We start from the raw sequence: 17174 nt of genomic DNA, 5'->3' as shown, positions 1-17174 counted from the left end.
TACCTTTCCATTACACATACAACACAATTGGTCCATTCATTCACCAACCCCTCTGGTCCATTCATTGTTCACCACCCGTAGAGCTTTGTCTCCGGCAAAGTGCCCCGCAGAATTAAGTCCCGGTAAATATTAACACTACTGAGCGCATGTGGTAGAGGCCAAGCTACACACATTATATGCATTACGCTACGTAACCCCCCAGCAACCCTGTGCGTTACTAACCGGTAGTATGGAAGGGTAAATGATAGTTTACAGAACTTGCCGAAGGTCACACACTTGTAAGTTGATCAGAAACTAGGGCTGCCGATCAGCAAGTCTGGAATAGTTACAATTTCAACCAAGTGCCTCAGAAACCTCCCCGCAAAGGGCCCAAGAAAGGAAACAGGGGAAATTGGTACGGGTCACGCCTGCCCTCTCTCCCTAGGACTCGGTACTTGATTGACGGAGACCGTGTTAGGTGGATGGGGGCCCCGGTTACTTTATTAGAAAGGTTCCGGAGCCAGGGAACCCCACGGCCCAGGCACACTTGCCCTGCAAACGCCTCTGGAATGAGGCGGCGTCCAGGCGGTCCAAGGCGCCGCGCCGTGCCAGGCGCACCGAGACGCCCCCGAATCTGTCCAGCTCTCCCCGCAGTTCTTCCGCTCCGGCGGGGGGGTCCCACCTGCAACGCGGACCGCCCGAAGCCCCGCGGTGGCCGAACAACAGCCTCGTGCTGCGGATTCGCAGGAGCACTGCGCGCCGAAAACTCCCGCTAGTTAGAGGCGGCATTGGCGCGTTGGCGTCCCACCGCTAGCTCGGCCCTGAAATCAAGTTTCCTTGGAGTTCCCAGAGCGGAGGTCGCTCCCGTAAATATTAGAAGAGTGCCAGCCAAAAGTTGTGCTAACGTTACAACATTTTTTTTTTTTTTTTCCGGCGCTATACGGAAGTAACCGCGAAGTCCTGTCCACCAGCTTCTCTCAGAAATTTGCCCGGTTCCAGGAAAGCCAGAGAGAAACCTTTCCACCACTTTCTTTTTCTAGTTTAAGTCAACAGACGTTTGTTCAGGGATAGGAAAGGCGGGAAGAAGCACTGCGCTCCACTTGGGGGATTACGGTGGAGGGCGGAGTCTCGTGACTTCTGCCCCGGAAGTTTTTCTTCCAGAGACTCGAGCACGTTGAGCCGGCTTTGCTGCAGCCTTTCCTAGGCTTCCTTGTGATCATGTCTTCCAAAAAGAACAGAAAACGGCTGAATCAAAGCGCAGACAATGGTTCAACCTCGCCCTCTTCTGCTTCTACTCTTTTGGGGCCCTCGGCATCTTCTGCTGGGCCAGGAGCGGCGGCAACGGCCGGGATTCTGGTTGTGACCAACTTCTTAGAAAAGGGTAAAGCGTTTTGGGTGGAGGCGGAGGGGCGGCAACTTAAGATGTAGACCTTTAGGTGATGCCGCTTTTAAGGTGCTCAGGCTTTTGAAAATTGGGCGACACAGAGGTGTGACAGTGGCACGCAAGTGTGTTCACCCGAAGTCGTGCCTGCAGAAACGGCTTATCCGTGGATAAGTCACGCCATCACTTTTGTAAATTGTTTTGAATTTGTAAATTGAGCTTGAAACAACTTTTCCTCGTTTAAGATTTACGACACATTTAACTGCAAAATTACTTAAAACTATGAGCATAGGATATATATACCAGAAAACTAAACAGTTCAGTAAAGATGTGGATCCATCTTTCCTAAGAGAGATTAATGTGTCTCCAAGAATGAAAGACTTCAGGATTTGTTCTTTTACACAGATTCTAGTATTTAATAACAGCTACTGATTACATAGTATTGTTGTCAGTAGTTTGGGTATGTCACATACATATCTCGTTTAACCTTCATAGGAGCCCTGGAAGATGGATGCTGTGTTATTATGCCTATTTGAGAGAGAAAGAATAGTTAATGTGATTGGCTCCAGGTTCCACAGGTGCCAACTGCCAGGCAGAATTTGACTTTAAAGCCTTTATCCTAGGTCAGAGCTCCCTTGAGTTAGGAGAACGGATTTATCTGAAAATAAAATTTAGTTGTTAAAGCTTCTATGTGTGGAAACGGTGTCATAGCTTTGAAAAAATGGAACACCAGCTAAACTGGGGGCAAGAATTTTATGTCTAACATACACCCTAATGACAATCTTAGAATTAGCACAGTGTTTTCAGTCTCATTTAAGGATCAGAGGATAACTTGTTCTGGCCTGTGTATTTAATCTTTCAACTGGATCCTTCCCATTGAAATTTAAACCTGCTGATTTCTCTAACATCTTAAAACAAAAGTCCCACATTTTCTTCTTACCACCACCCTACCTCTTTCCATTCTTTCATTTCCAAATTTCTTCTCTTTTTTTTAGATTTTATTTTTAAGTAATCTCACAACGTTGGACTTGAACTCAGAACCTGAGATCAAGAGTTGTAGGCTCTGCTGACCAAGCCAGCTAGGTGTACCTCATTCCCAAGTTTCATAAATGGAGTCGTCTCTCTCCTCATCTCTCACCTACTCGTTAGCCTATTAAAATTTTGACGTTTAAGTTCTGACAGTATCCCATCATTCTATGGAAACTATCCCTGTCCTGGTCACTGATCATCTCCATGTTTATAAATATAAAGGACAGTTTTTCTTTACTTCCCTTACTTGACCTCTCAGCAACTTATGGCATTGTCTACCCTTTCCTTTTTCTTAAAACACTTTAATTTTGGGGAGTGCTTGGGTGGCTCAGTCAGTTAAGTGTCTGCCTTTGGCTCAGGTTATGATCCCAGGGTCATGGGATCAAGTCCCTCATTGGCCTCCCTGCTCAGTGGGAGGTCTGTTTCTCTCTCTTCTCTGGCCCCTCCACCTGACTTGTGCTCTCCCTCTCACTTACGCTAATAAAATCTTAAAAAAAAAACAAAAAAAAAAACACTTTAATTTTTGGCTATGTGCCCTTAACTTTCCTACTTTTTTTCCTACTTTCCTACTTTTTCCCCATCCTTTCGTTGGTAGGTAGATTTTCAGTTTCCTTTGCAGGCTCATTTTCTACTTGGCTGCCAAATGTTCCTCAGTTCTTAGTCCTAACACCCTTTTTTTTTTGGCAAGTTCATCCAATGTCCAGAGTTTTCCGTCTATACGCTAATCATTTTTTAATTTATATTTGTACTTTATACTATTTCTGAATCTTGGTTTGGGTATCTTCTAGACCAATACTATTTAAACTCTGTAGGTAAAGTTGTGTGTGTGTATTTGTTTGTTTAAAGATTTTATTTATTTATTTGGCAGAAAGAGACACAGGGAAAGAGGGAACAGAAGCAGGGGTGGGAGAGTGAGAAGCAGGCTTCCTGCCCAGCAGGGGGTCCCAGGATGCTGGGCTCATCACGTGAGCTGTAGGCAGTTGCTTAATGACTGAGCCACCAGGCACCCCTAAAGTTTTTAAAATACGGTATGTAGGGGTCGGTTAAGCATCTGCCTTCGGCTTAGGTCATGATCCCAGAGTCCTGGGATCCAGCCCCGCATCAGGCTCTCTGCTTAGTGGGGAACCTGGCTTCCCCTCTCCCTTTGCTCTTCCTTCAGCTTGTTCTCTCTCTCTCTCACTGATATGTCATAGCACAGTACTGTTGTAAAATACAGTAAAAAGAAATTACTAGAAAAATAAGTTCAAAAATAGAAATTTCTATTAGATTCAACAGATGTAGGATTACTCTGTCCAGTTGTAATAAAAGCTTCTAAACCCTTATTTGTTGTACTTACCCCATCATGACAGTAACAAATAGTTTGCTGACCACACTTTGTATAGCATTGTGCTGTACATCTTTTCTTGGATTTTTCTTCCTTTTTTTTTTTTTAAACATTTTATTTATTTATTTTTTAAAGCTTTATTTACTTATGAGAGAGAGAGAGAGAGAGAGAGAGAGAGAGATAACAAACTGCTGCTTGGTGTAGCCTACTGCCCTGGGAGATCTTGATCTTCCTTACATGGCCCCTTCTTGTCTCTTGACATTTTGCTTATACTTGTTCCTCAGATGGACTATGCTGCCCTCTGTTCAGACCTCTTTGTACAAGCCAGGAATTATTTTCTTTTGTTAATTCCTACTCTTCCTTTGGATCTGAATTTTTAAACATTACTTCCTTGGAGAAGCATTCTGTTTCTTCCAGACGAGATCGGGCGCGTTCAGGGTGGTATGGCCGTAGACCATTCTGTTTCTTCCAAATTAGATTCTGCATAATAGGCTCTCTCAGCACTCTTAGTCATTCTTTTTTTTAGTCATTCTTGCATTGTATTAATTTTAGTTTAAAATTACACAGTTACTAAGTGATTGTTTAATAACTCTCTCATCCTATTAGATTTTAAGCTCTGTGAGGCCTAGGACCATCCACTTCTGTTTACTTTGTATCCCTAGTGCCTAAAATATTATCTGCTGTGAAGTAGGCACATAATAAATGTTTGCTGGATGAACCAATGAAGAGGTGATGGTTGTTTGAAATTACGTTTACTAATCTGGCACATGAAGTGCTCAATAAATATATAGTTAACCAATGGGGAAAGTGGATGTTGAGATGTATTTTTAAAGTACAGTATTGGAGCAATGAGGACTGCTGAAAGGAATTGTGTGGAATATAGCTTGAGTAGATTTGAATGCTGTGAGAAAATACATGGAGATATGTTAGGAAATAGGGCCAGTGGATGAGAATTTGAATGTGATTTTCATAAGGAGGAAGTGGAGGTATTTAGAGAACTTGTGATTTGTCCAACCCTGGTGCACAGTGAATGCGCAGGACAGGCTGGAAGTAAGAGAAGAAAACCTAGAATCTTGCCAAGGATTTAATACATCTGTGAGGTACTTATCAAGAGGGAAGGGTAATTCATTAAGGTTTAGGAAGAGAGAAGTGGCAGAAACTGAACCTTATGTGATCACCAAAAGGATACTTTGCTGTTATTGATGAGTAAACTTTGTAAGAGGCCTAATGCTCATAGAAAAGTTGAATTTCTTTTCAGCTTCATATTATGAAATATGCTTATTTTATAAATGCTCAGTACTGTTACTTTTAGCTCCATGAGATGCTTTGTTTTCCTAGATTTGTTCAGCTGATGACAGAAGGAAAGTACATATATGGGGTAGTTATTTTGTAGTGGCAAAAAATAATTAAATGAGACATGGTTCTTGGTTTTGCTTTCATTTGCTTTGTTCCTTTTAAATTACAAAGTAGTTGTGTATTTATTATTAAGGAACATTAATATTAGAGAAGTATGATTATGGTATATGTGTCTAAAAATAAATTATTTTTTTAAAATTTTTTTTAAAGATTTTATTTATTTATTTGACAGAGAGAGATCACAAGCAGGCAGAGAGGCAGGCAGAGAGAGAGGAGGAAGCAGGCTCCCCGCTGAGCAGAGAGCCTGATTCGGGCCTCGATCCCAGGACCCTGAGATCATGACCTGAGCAGAAGGCAGCGGCTTAACCCACTGAGCCACCCAGGCGCCCTAAAAATAAATTTTATAATACAGCTTGTGACGGGCTTACATTTCATAAGTGTTTCATGGATTTTGTGCTGAGAAGAAAAACATTGTGTAATTACCTACTATGTTCATTGATTTCATGGATATTTATTATATAACTTCTTTTTAAAATTTTTTTTAAAAAGATTTTTATTTATTTGACAGAGAAAGACAACGAGAGAAGGAAAACAAGCAGGGGGAGTGGGAGAGGGAGAAACAGGCTTCCTGCTGATCAGGGAGCCCATGCGGGGCTTAGTCCCAAGACCCTTGGGATCACAGCCTGAGCCAAAGGCAGACGCTTAAGGGCTGAGCCAGCCAGGTGCCCCTGTTATGCAACTTCTATATTTGATGCACTCCTGGGCATTGGAGATACAAAGATGAATTTGACCCAGTTTGTGCCCCAAAGCAGCATATGGTTTAAGAGAAAGTCAGATTATAAAACAAATATATATTATGATGATAAATGCTAATATTTGACAGCATAGGGTGCTGGAGGAATCAGAGGAAGGACCAAATATGGACCTTGAGGAAGTGGAGGGGGCAGGGTGGACATGTTAGCACATCATTTTCAGAGGTGTTGCCAGCTGGGTCCCCTTTGTGGCCAAAAGTTGAAAACAATAATGGTCATTTTAGTCTGTTTGTGCTTGCCTAAGGGATAAGACTTGTGCTATTATTTTACCCACGTATTCTTGAGATTAAAAAAGAAAAATATCTGACGGTATCAGGTGGATCAGAAGTGGAAATGTAATTTAACCCTCTAGAACTAGATGCCAGTTGCCCAGCTCAAGTCTTTGAATACTAGTAGTTAACTCAACTAGAATCTGTAGTACAAAATGTTACTATGTGAGTATGAAAAGACTATTGCAGGTATGTTCAGTTTTTAAAGAAATTAGAGTTTATTTTTCTTAGAGGGTGAAAACGAATACCTATCCCATAAGACATATTTTTTTACTTGGCGCTCATATTGTCAGTCAGTGGACCCTCAAAAAGGTTTGGTTTTAAGTCTTTTTGTTAATAAGAAGCAAGAATTAGAACTGGTTTCTCTAGGGTATGATAAGTGCATTCATGTGGTTATGTGGTTAGAAGATTTTTATTTACACCAAAAGAAAGCAGGCTTTAACTTCAGCTATAAAATAGTATGAAGATATTTTTTTTTCCCTTTTGGTAGATGACAAAGTTCCTAAAACATTCCAGAATTCCCTTGTTCAGCTTGGACTCAACACTATGAAATCTGCAAATATATGTATAGGTCGACCAGTGTTGCTTACCAGTTTGGATGGAAAACAAGAGGTAAGAGTCTTTTTCATTTCCTTAATTTAGAAAGATCTGAGATTTTTTTTACTATGATTTTCAGCAAAGCAGTAATAAATGAAAAACTATATTTTAAAAGACCCTTTCATCTTTATAAACTTTTCCTTTCTTTGATATCTGTGACTATCCTGGGAATAGTAGCCCATAAATGTCATAATGTAGAGAGATGCCTTTTCTCCTGAGGTAGTGACACACATAGTATCTGCCCTATTCCCCCCAGTTTGTTAGTTATATTTTTTTTCCACAGAAATGCTGTTCGGGAGTATGAAAGTCATCTCTTCTGTATACAAATATTTGATTGCCCTTCCTGTTTTCAGCTGTTTGTTCTTGCTACTATTCATCATACTTGAGGCTGGAAGCCCAGAACCTTGCGTGGTTCTGCCCTGCTGCCAATCTCTGCCTCTGCCATTTCCTCTACTGCTTCATTAGCCAGGGTACTCTCATTCAGCGAGGTCCTCTGAAAATGATTTGAAAGCTGTTATGTGCTGGGGCGCTTGGGTGACTCAGTTGGTTAAGCAACTGGTTCAGCTCAGGTCATGATCCCAGGGTCCTGGGATTGAGTGCCACATTAGGCTCTGCTCAGCTGGGAGCCTGCTTCTCTCTCTACCTGCCACTCCCCCTACTTGTGCTCTCCTGCTCTTAATCTTTAAAAACAAAAACAAAAACAAAAGCTGTTTTGTGCTGATGGCACACCTTTCATTCTTTTCATTATTCTTAAAAAGAAAAAAAAAAAGTCCTTTGCTGTGTCTTGTGGAAGACAATAAATATATGAGCTCAGCCCACTATTTGGAGCTAGAAGTCTTTGCTTCTGTCCCTTAACATTTACTTCTGATGAAATCTAGGTTCTCATGAAGCTCTTGTGCCAGGTCCTTCACTATTTCCTGGATGTATTTTATGTTTCAGGCTGGATTACCTTACAGTTAGTTTGTCTCTAGTATTTTTTCCTATTTTCTATTTATTATATGTTAATGCCTTTGTCTCTTTTCCTAAATTACCTTTCAAATATTCAAATCATTTTCACTGTGGGATCATTGCTAATCTTCACAAGAAGATATAATTTTTATCTTAAAAGTTTTTTTGTAACTTGTGAGGTTGTAACTCCTTGGGGTTAAGGACTGTGTTTTGCAGATCCATCTGATTAGCTGTGCTTAGTTTTCTGCTTTATAAATTAATGATAATCTGTGAATATTTCTTTTCTTGTATTTTTGTTTCCTGTGTTCTGGGCAGGTCTATACGGCCTGGCCTGTGGCAGGATTTCCTGGAGGCAAGGTTGGCCTGAGTGAAATGGCACAGAAGAATGTGGGTGTGAGAGTTGGTGATGCCATTCAAGTCCAGCCTCTGTTGGGTGCTGTGCTACAGGCTGAGGAAATGGACCTGGCACTCAGGTTTGGCTCTTTTCTTTGGTGACATTTTGAATCAGTGCTGCCTAGTAGAAATAGAACAAATGTGAACCACATATGCATTTTGCATTTTCTGGTAGTCATATTTAAGAAGGAAAATGAAATTGGTGAAATAGTTAACATTTAATTTAATTATTATTTAAGTATTATTTAATAGTTAACTAGTTATCATAAAATTTTAACTTATAGTAACTATAAAAAACTATTAATAAGATACTTTTCAAACTAAATCTCGAAAATCCAGTGTGTGTGTTACACTTGTAGCACATCTCGATTTGGACCAGCCACATTTAAGTGCTTGATAGCCTCATGGTGAGTGGCTGGTGGTGTGCTGTATTAGCACAAGCTAGATGAGTCCACCTAATGTATGGACTAGAGACTTTCTGGTATCCTGTGGTTAGAGTATGCTCTGATATTTTAGGCGAGAGGAGTTAGTATTAATGAATATTTAACAACGGTTTTCATCTTGTTTAACAGTGTAATTAGGGCTGTTGTGAAGGAGGGAGTAGAGTACTGTGAATAGGCAAGAAACAAGTTTTAATCAAGACTGTTCCAGGGATGCTGGGTGGCTCAGTCAGTTAAGCCTCCAGCTCTTGGTTTCAGCTCAGGTTATGATCCCCTGGGTCATGAAATTGAGCCCCCCACTTTCCCACGGGCTCTGCCGCTCAGTGAGGAGTCCACTTGAAGAGTCTCTCCCACAACTCCTGCGTGTGCTCATGTGCTCTCTCTTTCAAATAAGTAACTCTTTAAAAACACCAAATATCTTCAAGCAAAGTACCCAGTTATATACTTTAACTCCGTGATGATTCATTCCAGTAAAATAGTTATTTCTGTCAGTTTTTGAAATGTCCTTTACCAAAGGCTAATTGAATCACCTTATCAATACAGTTAACCTTTATCACTCATCCTCTTGGATACTCTATATCTAATAGGATTGTAACTCAGTTTGCATATGCAAGTCTTACCAAAATTTGTTCATAAAAAGAATCTTTTGATACTTTAATACTACCTTACTAACAGTTTTGAGGATGTGTTTACTTTATATGCAAGAATCACAAAACATTTAACAATCATTAACTTTATTTTATTTTTTTTTTAATTCTTTTTATTGGGGCCCCTGGGTGGCTCGGTGGATTGAGCCTCTGCCTTTGGCTCAGGTCATGATCTTGGGGTCCTGGGATCGAGCCCCTTGTTGGGCTCTCTGCTCCATGGGGAGCTCCTTCCCCCTCTCTCTCTGCCTGCCTCTGCATACTTGTGATCTCTGTCTGTCAAATAAATAAATAAAATACATTTTAAAAAAATTCTATTTATTTATTTGAGAGAAAGAGCGGGCACACAAGCCGGGGGGTGGGGTGTGGGGCAGAATAGGATGGAGAAGCAGACTCCACACTGAGCAGGGAGCTCACTTGGGGCTCAATTCTAGGACGCTGGGATCATGACCTAAGCTGAAGGCAGACACTTAGCTGACTGAGCCACTCAGGTGCCCGTCATTAGCTTGATTTTATTGTTTTCTTTTGCTACTTTTGTAGATTCCAAGCTTGAGCTTCAGCATATATATATATATATATATATATATATATATATATATATATATGTATACATGTATACGTGTGTGTGTGTATGTGTGTGTGTGTGTGTGTATTTATAAGCCAGGAAACTTTTTTCAGAGGAATTAATAAGACTTTAACAATAAAATTAAAAGAGGAGAAGAGAACTCAACATATGTTGTGTACCAGCTATGTACGAGCACATACGTGCACACACACTTTTTCCTCTTCTTTCATTTAATCCTCCTTCAAAATGCCCATATTGCCCCTTTCTTAAAGAGAGGAAGTGGGCTCCATTATTATATGGGTTAGGTAGTAGTTCTACTCAGATTAAATAATACTAATCTTTAGACTGTTTTGAGGCAGTGCTGCAGGTTGCAGTCATCAGTTGACTGGATTTTTTTGGATGATTTTTTTGTGACCTCTTGAGGGCGCAGCAGTCTTAGGTGATAATGATTGTCTGCTGTAGAGGAACTGTATGTTTTAAAAAGAAGCTTGTTTTTTTTTTTTTTTTTTTTTTTTTTAAGATTTTATTTATTTATCAGAGAAAGAGGGAGATAGAGAGCATGAGTAGGGGGAAAGGGCAGAAGAAGAGGGAGAAGCAGGCTCCCCACTGAGCAGAGAGTCCAATGTTGGGCTCAATCCATGACCTAAGCCGAAAGCAGGTGGAAGCTTGGTTTTTAAAATTTTACTGAAAAAAACCCTTGTGTTTTAAACTTAGCGGCAGAGTTTAGGTAAGAAACTTAATTTCCAATAAGAAAAATCAGTTATTTTATTCTGCTGATTAAATCCTTCATTTGCTTCGGAAAAGATTTATTAGTGAGGTTAGAGCTCCTTCTAGTGGAAGTGATTTTATCTGGACCCATTCTTTTTTTAAAAGCAAAACTTTAAAGTATTTTTTACTCTTCTTATACACATTTGCAAGTATCTTCTATTCAGAGTTTAATAAATAGGAATGGTTTAAGTAAGTATAACTGGTTTCAGAGTTCTATAAACAGAAGTGAATTTAAGCATTTAAGGAGCTACAGTTTCCTAAATAGTCTGAATATATATTTGATTTGAAATTTCCTTCTTGTTCTGTTTTTCTCTCTCTCCTTTATATGAATATACAGTCAGTTTTCATTATTAGCAGTATGTTTTATAAAATTTCTGTGAACACTACATTAGCAAATACTGAACCGTTGCTCCTAGGGGTATGTATGTTTACACATACATGGAATATATGTTTATGTTTAATGTTACATGTTTATATTTAAATGCATATTTAATGTATATTATAAATAATATATTAATAACATTAATATATTTGGTATATATTTAATATACAGAAATATGTATATCTTATATACATTATAATCTTAAAACAACTCATTCTAATAGATTTTATCTTTTTTATTTTATAAAAGAGCAGCACTAGTTTAGAAGTGTTATGTGACTTGCCTGAGGCCACCTCACTAACAGATGTCAAAGTTGGGATTCAAATCTCCGGCTGGTACAGGAGCTGGGACTTTTTGCTGTACACTGCACTGCCTCCTGCTATCTCTACTCTCCACCCTCTAGTTATCTCTGAAAGAATTGAAATAAGAGTACTTTCTAGGTTTCAGCTAGGAAAGTGCTTAGTGACTTGAATTTTTTTTTGCCTATTCTGTGCATGTCTATGAATGACTAGGAAAGCTCTGCTGATACTGATTTTAGGGTTACAAATAAATTTTAGCAAGTAGGTGAATCTGGAAATAACGAGGTTGACTATATTGGTTTTGTTTTTGCTAATAAAGTGTTTGGAGAACAAGGCTTAGGTTTGGACTAGATGGGTCTACTAATATACCTCTTTCTGAGCTAAACTATTACTTCTCCACAGATCTCTGGCAGAGCTCACAATTCTAGGCCTCCTGTGCTGGTATGGGCTACTTGCATGTGGGGAAGAAGGAAAAATGCTCATATTCTGAGAACTCTCCAAGAACATGTTTCTTTACAAGTGTAATGACTTTAGGATATACCTATTTGTACTCAAGCAGCCTTCTAGGAAGATAGTCGTTAGTAGGAGAAGGAGTTCTCATATTTCTCTTTCTGGAGAAAGGTATGTTCTTTCTCTGGAAGTAAATTCCATTATACCATTACTCTCCTTTTTTCTTATCTCTACCTTTTCAGGTAATATCCTATAAAGGACTTAATTTTCCTTGAAGTTAATTTATAAATTATAGAAAGGAAATAAGCTATTAATAAAAGCCTTTCTCCAAGCTATGCAGTTTCAGAAAGGGAATGATTAATTTAGGCCAGTGTTTTTCAAGTGCTTTTTGGCTATGACACATAATAAAAAATACACTTTATTGTGATTCAGTGTATGCATACATCCACAGGGCACATATGCACTCACATGTGTGTAGCTGTATACATGAGTATATAGATGTGTGTGTGTAAGATGTGTGTGTATAAGAAAGTAATGCTTTTCTAAGCGGTATTTTCCCTTTTCATGTGTGATGTACTTTGACATTTTGTATTCTATCAAAAAAAATGCTGGATGGGATTGACTGAAATGACTTCATGATCCACTAATGGATAGCACTCTTAATTTTAAAGAACATTGATTTAAGTCATTAGGATACCAAATTGCAAGTGATATTTTCATGGCTATTAGAAGTATCTAAGAAGCATAAATTATTCCCAAATTGTATAAACGATTTCCAGTTTGTAAATTATTCTTTTGACTAGGTCTATAGTACAGCTGTGTACACGTAATTTTATATTACATTTAGTCTCTGGTATGCTTAATTCTGATTTTTATTTCCTCCATCTTTTATAGTGACAAAAATGTGGACATTAATGAAGAACAGCTGGCTGGTTGTCTTCTGAGAAAGCTGGGTAAATAGTTTTTCAAATTGTAAAAAGCAAGGTAGCAGTAAATAAAGTAATGTGTCTTGTGCTCGCTTCGGCAGCACATATAATAAAGTAATGTGTCTTTGAGGTCTTGTATAAATCATACTTTTATTCAACATATTGTGGAGTGTTCTTCTCAATGAACTAATGCCCTTTTGGGACAGGAATTGTTTTCTCCCCAATTAATTGATTGGCACTTAAGCAAATTTTTTCTCCCCAATTAATTGATTGGCACTTAAGCATTGAAGAGAATATTTGACTTATCTATGGATAAAGTCAGTGGGAGAACTGATACTTTTAACCCTTGAGTTCTTCCTCTTTCCAGTGAGAAATGTTATCTTGGAGTATTAGTTAGGTGTACCATTTTAGGTTCGTTTATTATTGGATGTGGAATGCCAGTCTATTTGTTGATATAGTTGATAGAATCCTAGATATATTGAGTGTGGAGAATTTTAAAGAATTATCTTGTCCTTCTGTCTCCAGATAGTGCTCTATCAAATGGGAATTGTCTCCTTTTTATGGCAATTATTTTGTTAATACTCTTTGATTTAGTCTTTTCAGTCAGATAGTTTTGTTAACAGATGGAATAAGTTGCGTTTAAACATGAAGTGGATGAAAAGTTATGCTAACACATATATTTAAAAAATTATTTTCTAGACGGCAAGATTGTTTTACCAGGCAACTTTCTGTATTGTACATTCTACGGACGACCATGCAGACTGCAAGTGTTGCGAGTGAAAGGGACAGATGGCATGATATTGAGAAGGCCTCAGAATGACTCTGACACTGATGCCCAGGGAATGGCCTATGAACAGTCCAGCATAGAAACCAGTACCCTGGATGTATCCCTACAGCTAAGCCAGTTAGATCTGGAAGAGCCTCGGGACCCAACATCCAGCAGTACTCCCTGCAAACCAGCAGATGATAAAATGTTAGATAAAACTAGTGACATTTTGTCGGATGTTACACAGAGTCCTGGGAACAGCAGCAGACTTGGACTAGGGGAAGTCACAGGACTTAAGTGTAGTTTTAATTCAGCCAGAGGAGAAAATGAGCAACTTGTCAATGAAGAGAGATTGCTAAAGTCAGCATGTGTGGGAACAAAGTGCAACACTGATATTTTTTATTTTATATCTTCAACAACAAGAGTCAATTTTGCAAAGATTCATACAAATTCAAAAGTGCAAGAGGACCACTTCAAAGTAACTTACGGCATGATAGGAGGCTTAAGTAGTCAGCTGAAAGCGATTAGAGAGATGATCGAATTGCCTCTCAAACAGCCTGAACTTTTCAAGAGTTATGGTATGATTTCTTCAGTGTATTGCACCAGAAGTATTCAAACAAAAAGCAGTTGGCACATTCCACTTATGTAATAATTGCTCACCCTCTTTTCTTGGTTTTCTTTCCAAATGGTAGGTATGGTAGGAGGTATGAGTTGCTTTGGGAGATGCCCTCAGTTAAGTGAGCCTTTTTCCGTGCTTGATCTCTTTAGGTTGTAATGTGAGTTAGTTGCAGCCTTGTCTCTTCTAATTGCATACTTCCACAGTTGTTTGTATTGGATCTAGAACTAATATCTTGTCATTCTAGATCAGCTGTAATGACCAAAGAAGTAAACCAAACATTCAAATATGTTAGATAAAACTTCTCTGTTAGGAAATATAACTCTGTGAGGATTTCTTTGCATTGAAGCAAGTGGTTAAGGGAGTGATTGGCTTGAAGGAAACTCAGGGCTACTTCTTTATGGTAACTGCCCAGATGCTCTGCATGTATTTGGTGCCTACAATTTGGTGCTTCTTTTTCTGCCTTTTCATTTTTCATGAATCTTTATATATAAAAATATATGAACCCTTTGACTGACATTTTGCTAGTAATGCTTATATAATCTAGATGACTAGTTAGGTGAAAATTAGGATTGATGGCTTGCTTTGGGTGACCTTGTTCTTGTCTGAGCTTTGTGTTCTGATCATTGAGCTGTGCTGTGTGGGATGGGGCATAGCAATTATGTGGCTGTCCAGCCAGTTTTTCACTAGTGTTCCCAGCCTGGTTGGGTCTAGAGAGAGGAAGAGAGAGAGAAAGTCATTTCTTGAGATCAGTGTTTGGCTAGTTAGTACATTTTTGGAGGAAGGGGGCAGGGGCAGGAGGTCTGAATCTTACTTTAGTTTTGTGATACAAGGTAAATTTATATTTTATAACTCATATTTGCAGTCATATGATAACACAAGAAACCTAGTAATGCTGAATTCATTGTTCTCTTCTTTTTCTTCTAGGAATTCCCCCTCCTAGAGGAGTGTTACTCTATGGCCCTCCAGGTACTGGAAAGACAATGATTGCCAGGGCGATTGCTAATGAAGTCGGAGCCTATGTTTCTGTAATTAATGGTCCTGAAATTATAAGCAAGTAGGTGCATAATTTAATGGAATAAACAGTGTTATTAAATACTTCTTAAAGGTGATTTTAAAAAATAACTGCATAGCATTCTGTCTGGATATTTCATATGTGAAAGTAATTTAAATTTGCTTTTGGTTGTGTATACAAATTAAGTTTGGAAAATAATTTTCAAAAGTAAGTTTAAGTACTCTGGAAGTATTTGAAAAGTTAGATGAGCTTTTATAGACGAAACTTTAAAAACATTAAGCATTGATTCTTAAATGCATTTTATTTGTTACAGATTCTATGGGGAGACAGAAGCAAGGTTACGTCAGATATTTGCTGAAGCCACTCTACGGTATTTACATGTGGATTTGTAATTAGTAATCTAACTAGTAACTAATCTGTAATTAGTAGTCAAGGCTGTGTTTAAGTAGAGTTACTAACAGTTAGAGTTACTGAGTTATTGAATTACCTGAAGTAGGAGAATTAAGACACTGTTGTTCGGTAAATCATATGATTTTACTTCAGATATGCATTTCTGATGTTCTTTCTTTAGAGTGCCTATGGTACTTTAGGATATTCAGTTTATCTAATTACTTTAGTAGATTGTATTATAGTATCTCTTCATGCTTTTTTCTTAAATTATAGTTTGCTTCAAGGGGACAAATCTTTTGCTCTTTAAAAACAATTTTTATTGATTATTCCTCAGTTTAGGCTACCATATTACATTACAGTGAGTATAAGAATGTGGCCTATAACTTGGTCTAATATATTATTCATAATAAGGCTATGTCTTTGCCTTTTTTGGCATTTAACTAGCAAAATTCTGCTTTCATCAAAAGAACTATTTTTTTAAAGATTTTATTTATTTATTTGCGATAGAGCAAGAGCAAGTGAGAGAGAGAGAGCAAGAGAACACAAGTGTAGGGGGAGGAAAAGGAGCAGAGGGAGAAGTAGGCTCTCCACTGAGCTGAGAGCCTGACACAAAGCTCAATCCCAGGAGGGATCATTATCTGAGCTGAAGACAGACTCTCAACTGACCAAACCACCCAGGCGCCCCCAAAGAACTTTGATTTTTAGTTGTTTTTTCCCAGAGATCATGTATGAAATAAGGTAGTCCCTTATAAGGTTTGTAGTCCCAATATTGAAAATTTGAGAACCAGTGGTATACTGTATTGCATAGTGTGTTTTCATTGTTGTTTTGTTTCTGGCAGTTGAATCTCTCTTTCGTGAGAGAATGCACATCTTTTTATGGGAGAACTGATCACTTTGAAAGTTCTTTTTTTAATAGACCAAAAAAAAAAGAGAGAGAGAGAGCACCTTTGGAATTTCTGTACCTTGGACTTTACATCTGCTCCAGGGAACATTTCTGGCCTCAGATTCTGAATTGATGCAGTCATAACAATTTACTGGGCATTAGAGGGCAAGTTCTGTTTGGGCATAGACTTATCTCATGAGCCAATAGACTATTCTTAGTACTCTGCTTTTTATTGTTCAGATGTGCTAGAATGTGATGAATTAATAATTTGGGCTAGAATTAATGTAAGGTTTTTCAGTTTAACATCCTGTTGCATTTGTCTTTAATATTATTACCTGAGTCCTGAATTTGATACATTGGATTTCTTTTTTTTATATTGTTTTTATTTTAATTCCAGTATTATTTACGGTGTTGTATTAGTTGCAGGTGTACAACAATGATTCAACAATTCTGTGTGTCACCCTGTGCTCCTCATGACAATTGCCCTCCTTAATCCCTGTCATCTATTTCACCCTTCCCTGTGGTAACCATCAGTTTGTTCTCTGTACTTAAGAGTCTGACTTTTGGTTTCTCTCTCTCTCTCTCTCTTTTTTTCCCCTTTGCTCATTTGTTTTATTTCTTAAATCCAACAGAAAATCGTATGGTTTTTGTCTGTTACTTATTTCACTTAGGGTTATACTTTCTAGCTCCATCTATGTTACTGCAAATGGCAAGCTTTTATTCTTTTTGTGGTTGAATAATACTCCATTGTGTGTATATACTGTATCTCCTTTATTCACTTATAGGTTGCTGGACACTTGGGCTGCCTTCCTAATTTGGCTGTTGTAAATAATGCTGCTGTAAACATGGGGGGGCGCATATTCCTTTGAATTAGTGTTTTTGTGTTTTTTGGGTAAATACCCAGTAGTGTGATTGCTGGGTTGTAGGGTAGTTTTATTTTTA

The 17174-nt window shown here is 38.3% G+C and overlaps 2 protein-coding genes across 9 annotated transcripts in view; one reads left to right on the top strand and one right to left on the bottom strand.

Annotated features, from left to right (window-relative positions):
* The window catches only part of NUDT6 (nudix hydrolase 6), a 52989-nt gene extending 52005 nt beyond the window's left edge, over window positions 1–984 (bottom strand). The window contains exon 1 of one of the 2 annotated variants that reach the window (XM_082727829.1): window positions 525–984. In XM_082727829.1, coding sequence (XP_082583955.1) covers window positions 525–768 — 244 coding nt within the window. In that variant the 5' untranslated portion in view covers window positions 769–984. The remainder of the gene's footprint in view (window positions 1–524) is intronic. The other variant, XM_082727828.1, reaches the window with a different exon arrangement.
* Window positions 985–1117: 133 nt separating this feature from the next.
* AFG2A (AFG2 AAA ATPase homolog A) overlaps window positions 1118–17174 on the top strand; it is a 331896-nt gene continuing 315839 nt past the window's right edge. For 4 of the 7 annotated variants that reach the window (XM_082728226.1, XM_082728230.1, XM_082728229.1 and 1 more), the window contains exons 1-7: window positions 1135–1360; window positions 6641–6762; window positions 8011–8168; window positions 12531–12589; window positions 13262–13906; window positions 14872–15001; window positions 15273–15329. In XM_082728226.1, coding sequence (XP_082584352.1) covers window positions 1198–1360; window positions 6641–6762; window positions 8011–8168; window positions 12531–12589; window positions 13262–13906; window positions 14872–15001; window positions 15273–15329 — 1334 coding nt within the window. In that variant the 5' untranslated portion in view covers window positions 1135–1197. Of the gene's footprint in view, window positions 1361–6640; window positions 6763–8010; window positions 8169–12530; window positions 12590–13261; window positions 13907–14871; window positions 15002–15272; window positions 15330–17174 lie in introns of all 7 variants that reach the window. The other 3 variants (XM_082728225.1, XM_082728227.1, XM_082728231.1) reach the window with 3 other exon arrangements.

This window comes from Mustela nivalis (genome assembly GCF_964662115.1).
Source record: "Mustela nivalis genome assembly, chromosome: 4".
NCBI classification, from domain to species: Eukaryota; Metazoa; Chordata; class Mammalia; order Carnivora; family Mustelidae; genus Mustela; species Mustela nivalis.
This window is presented reverse-complemented; position numbering and strand designations above follow the sequence as displayed.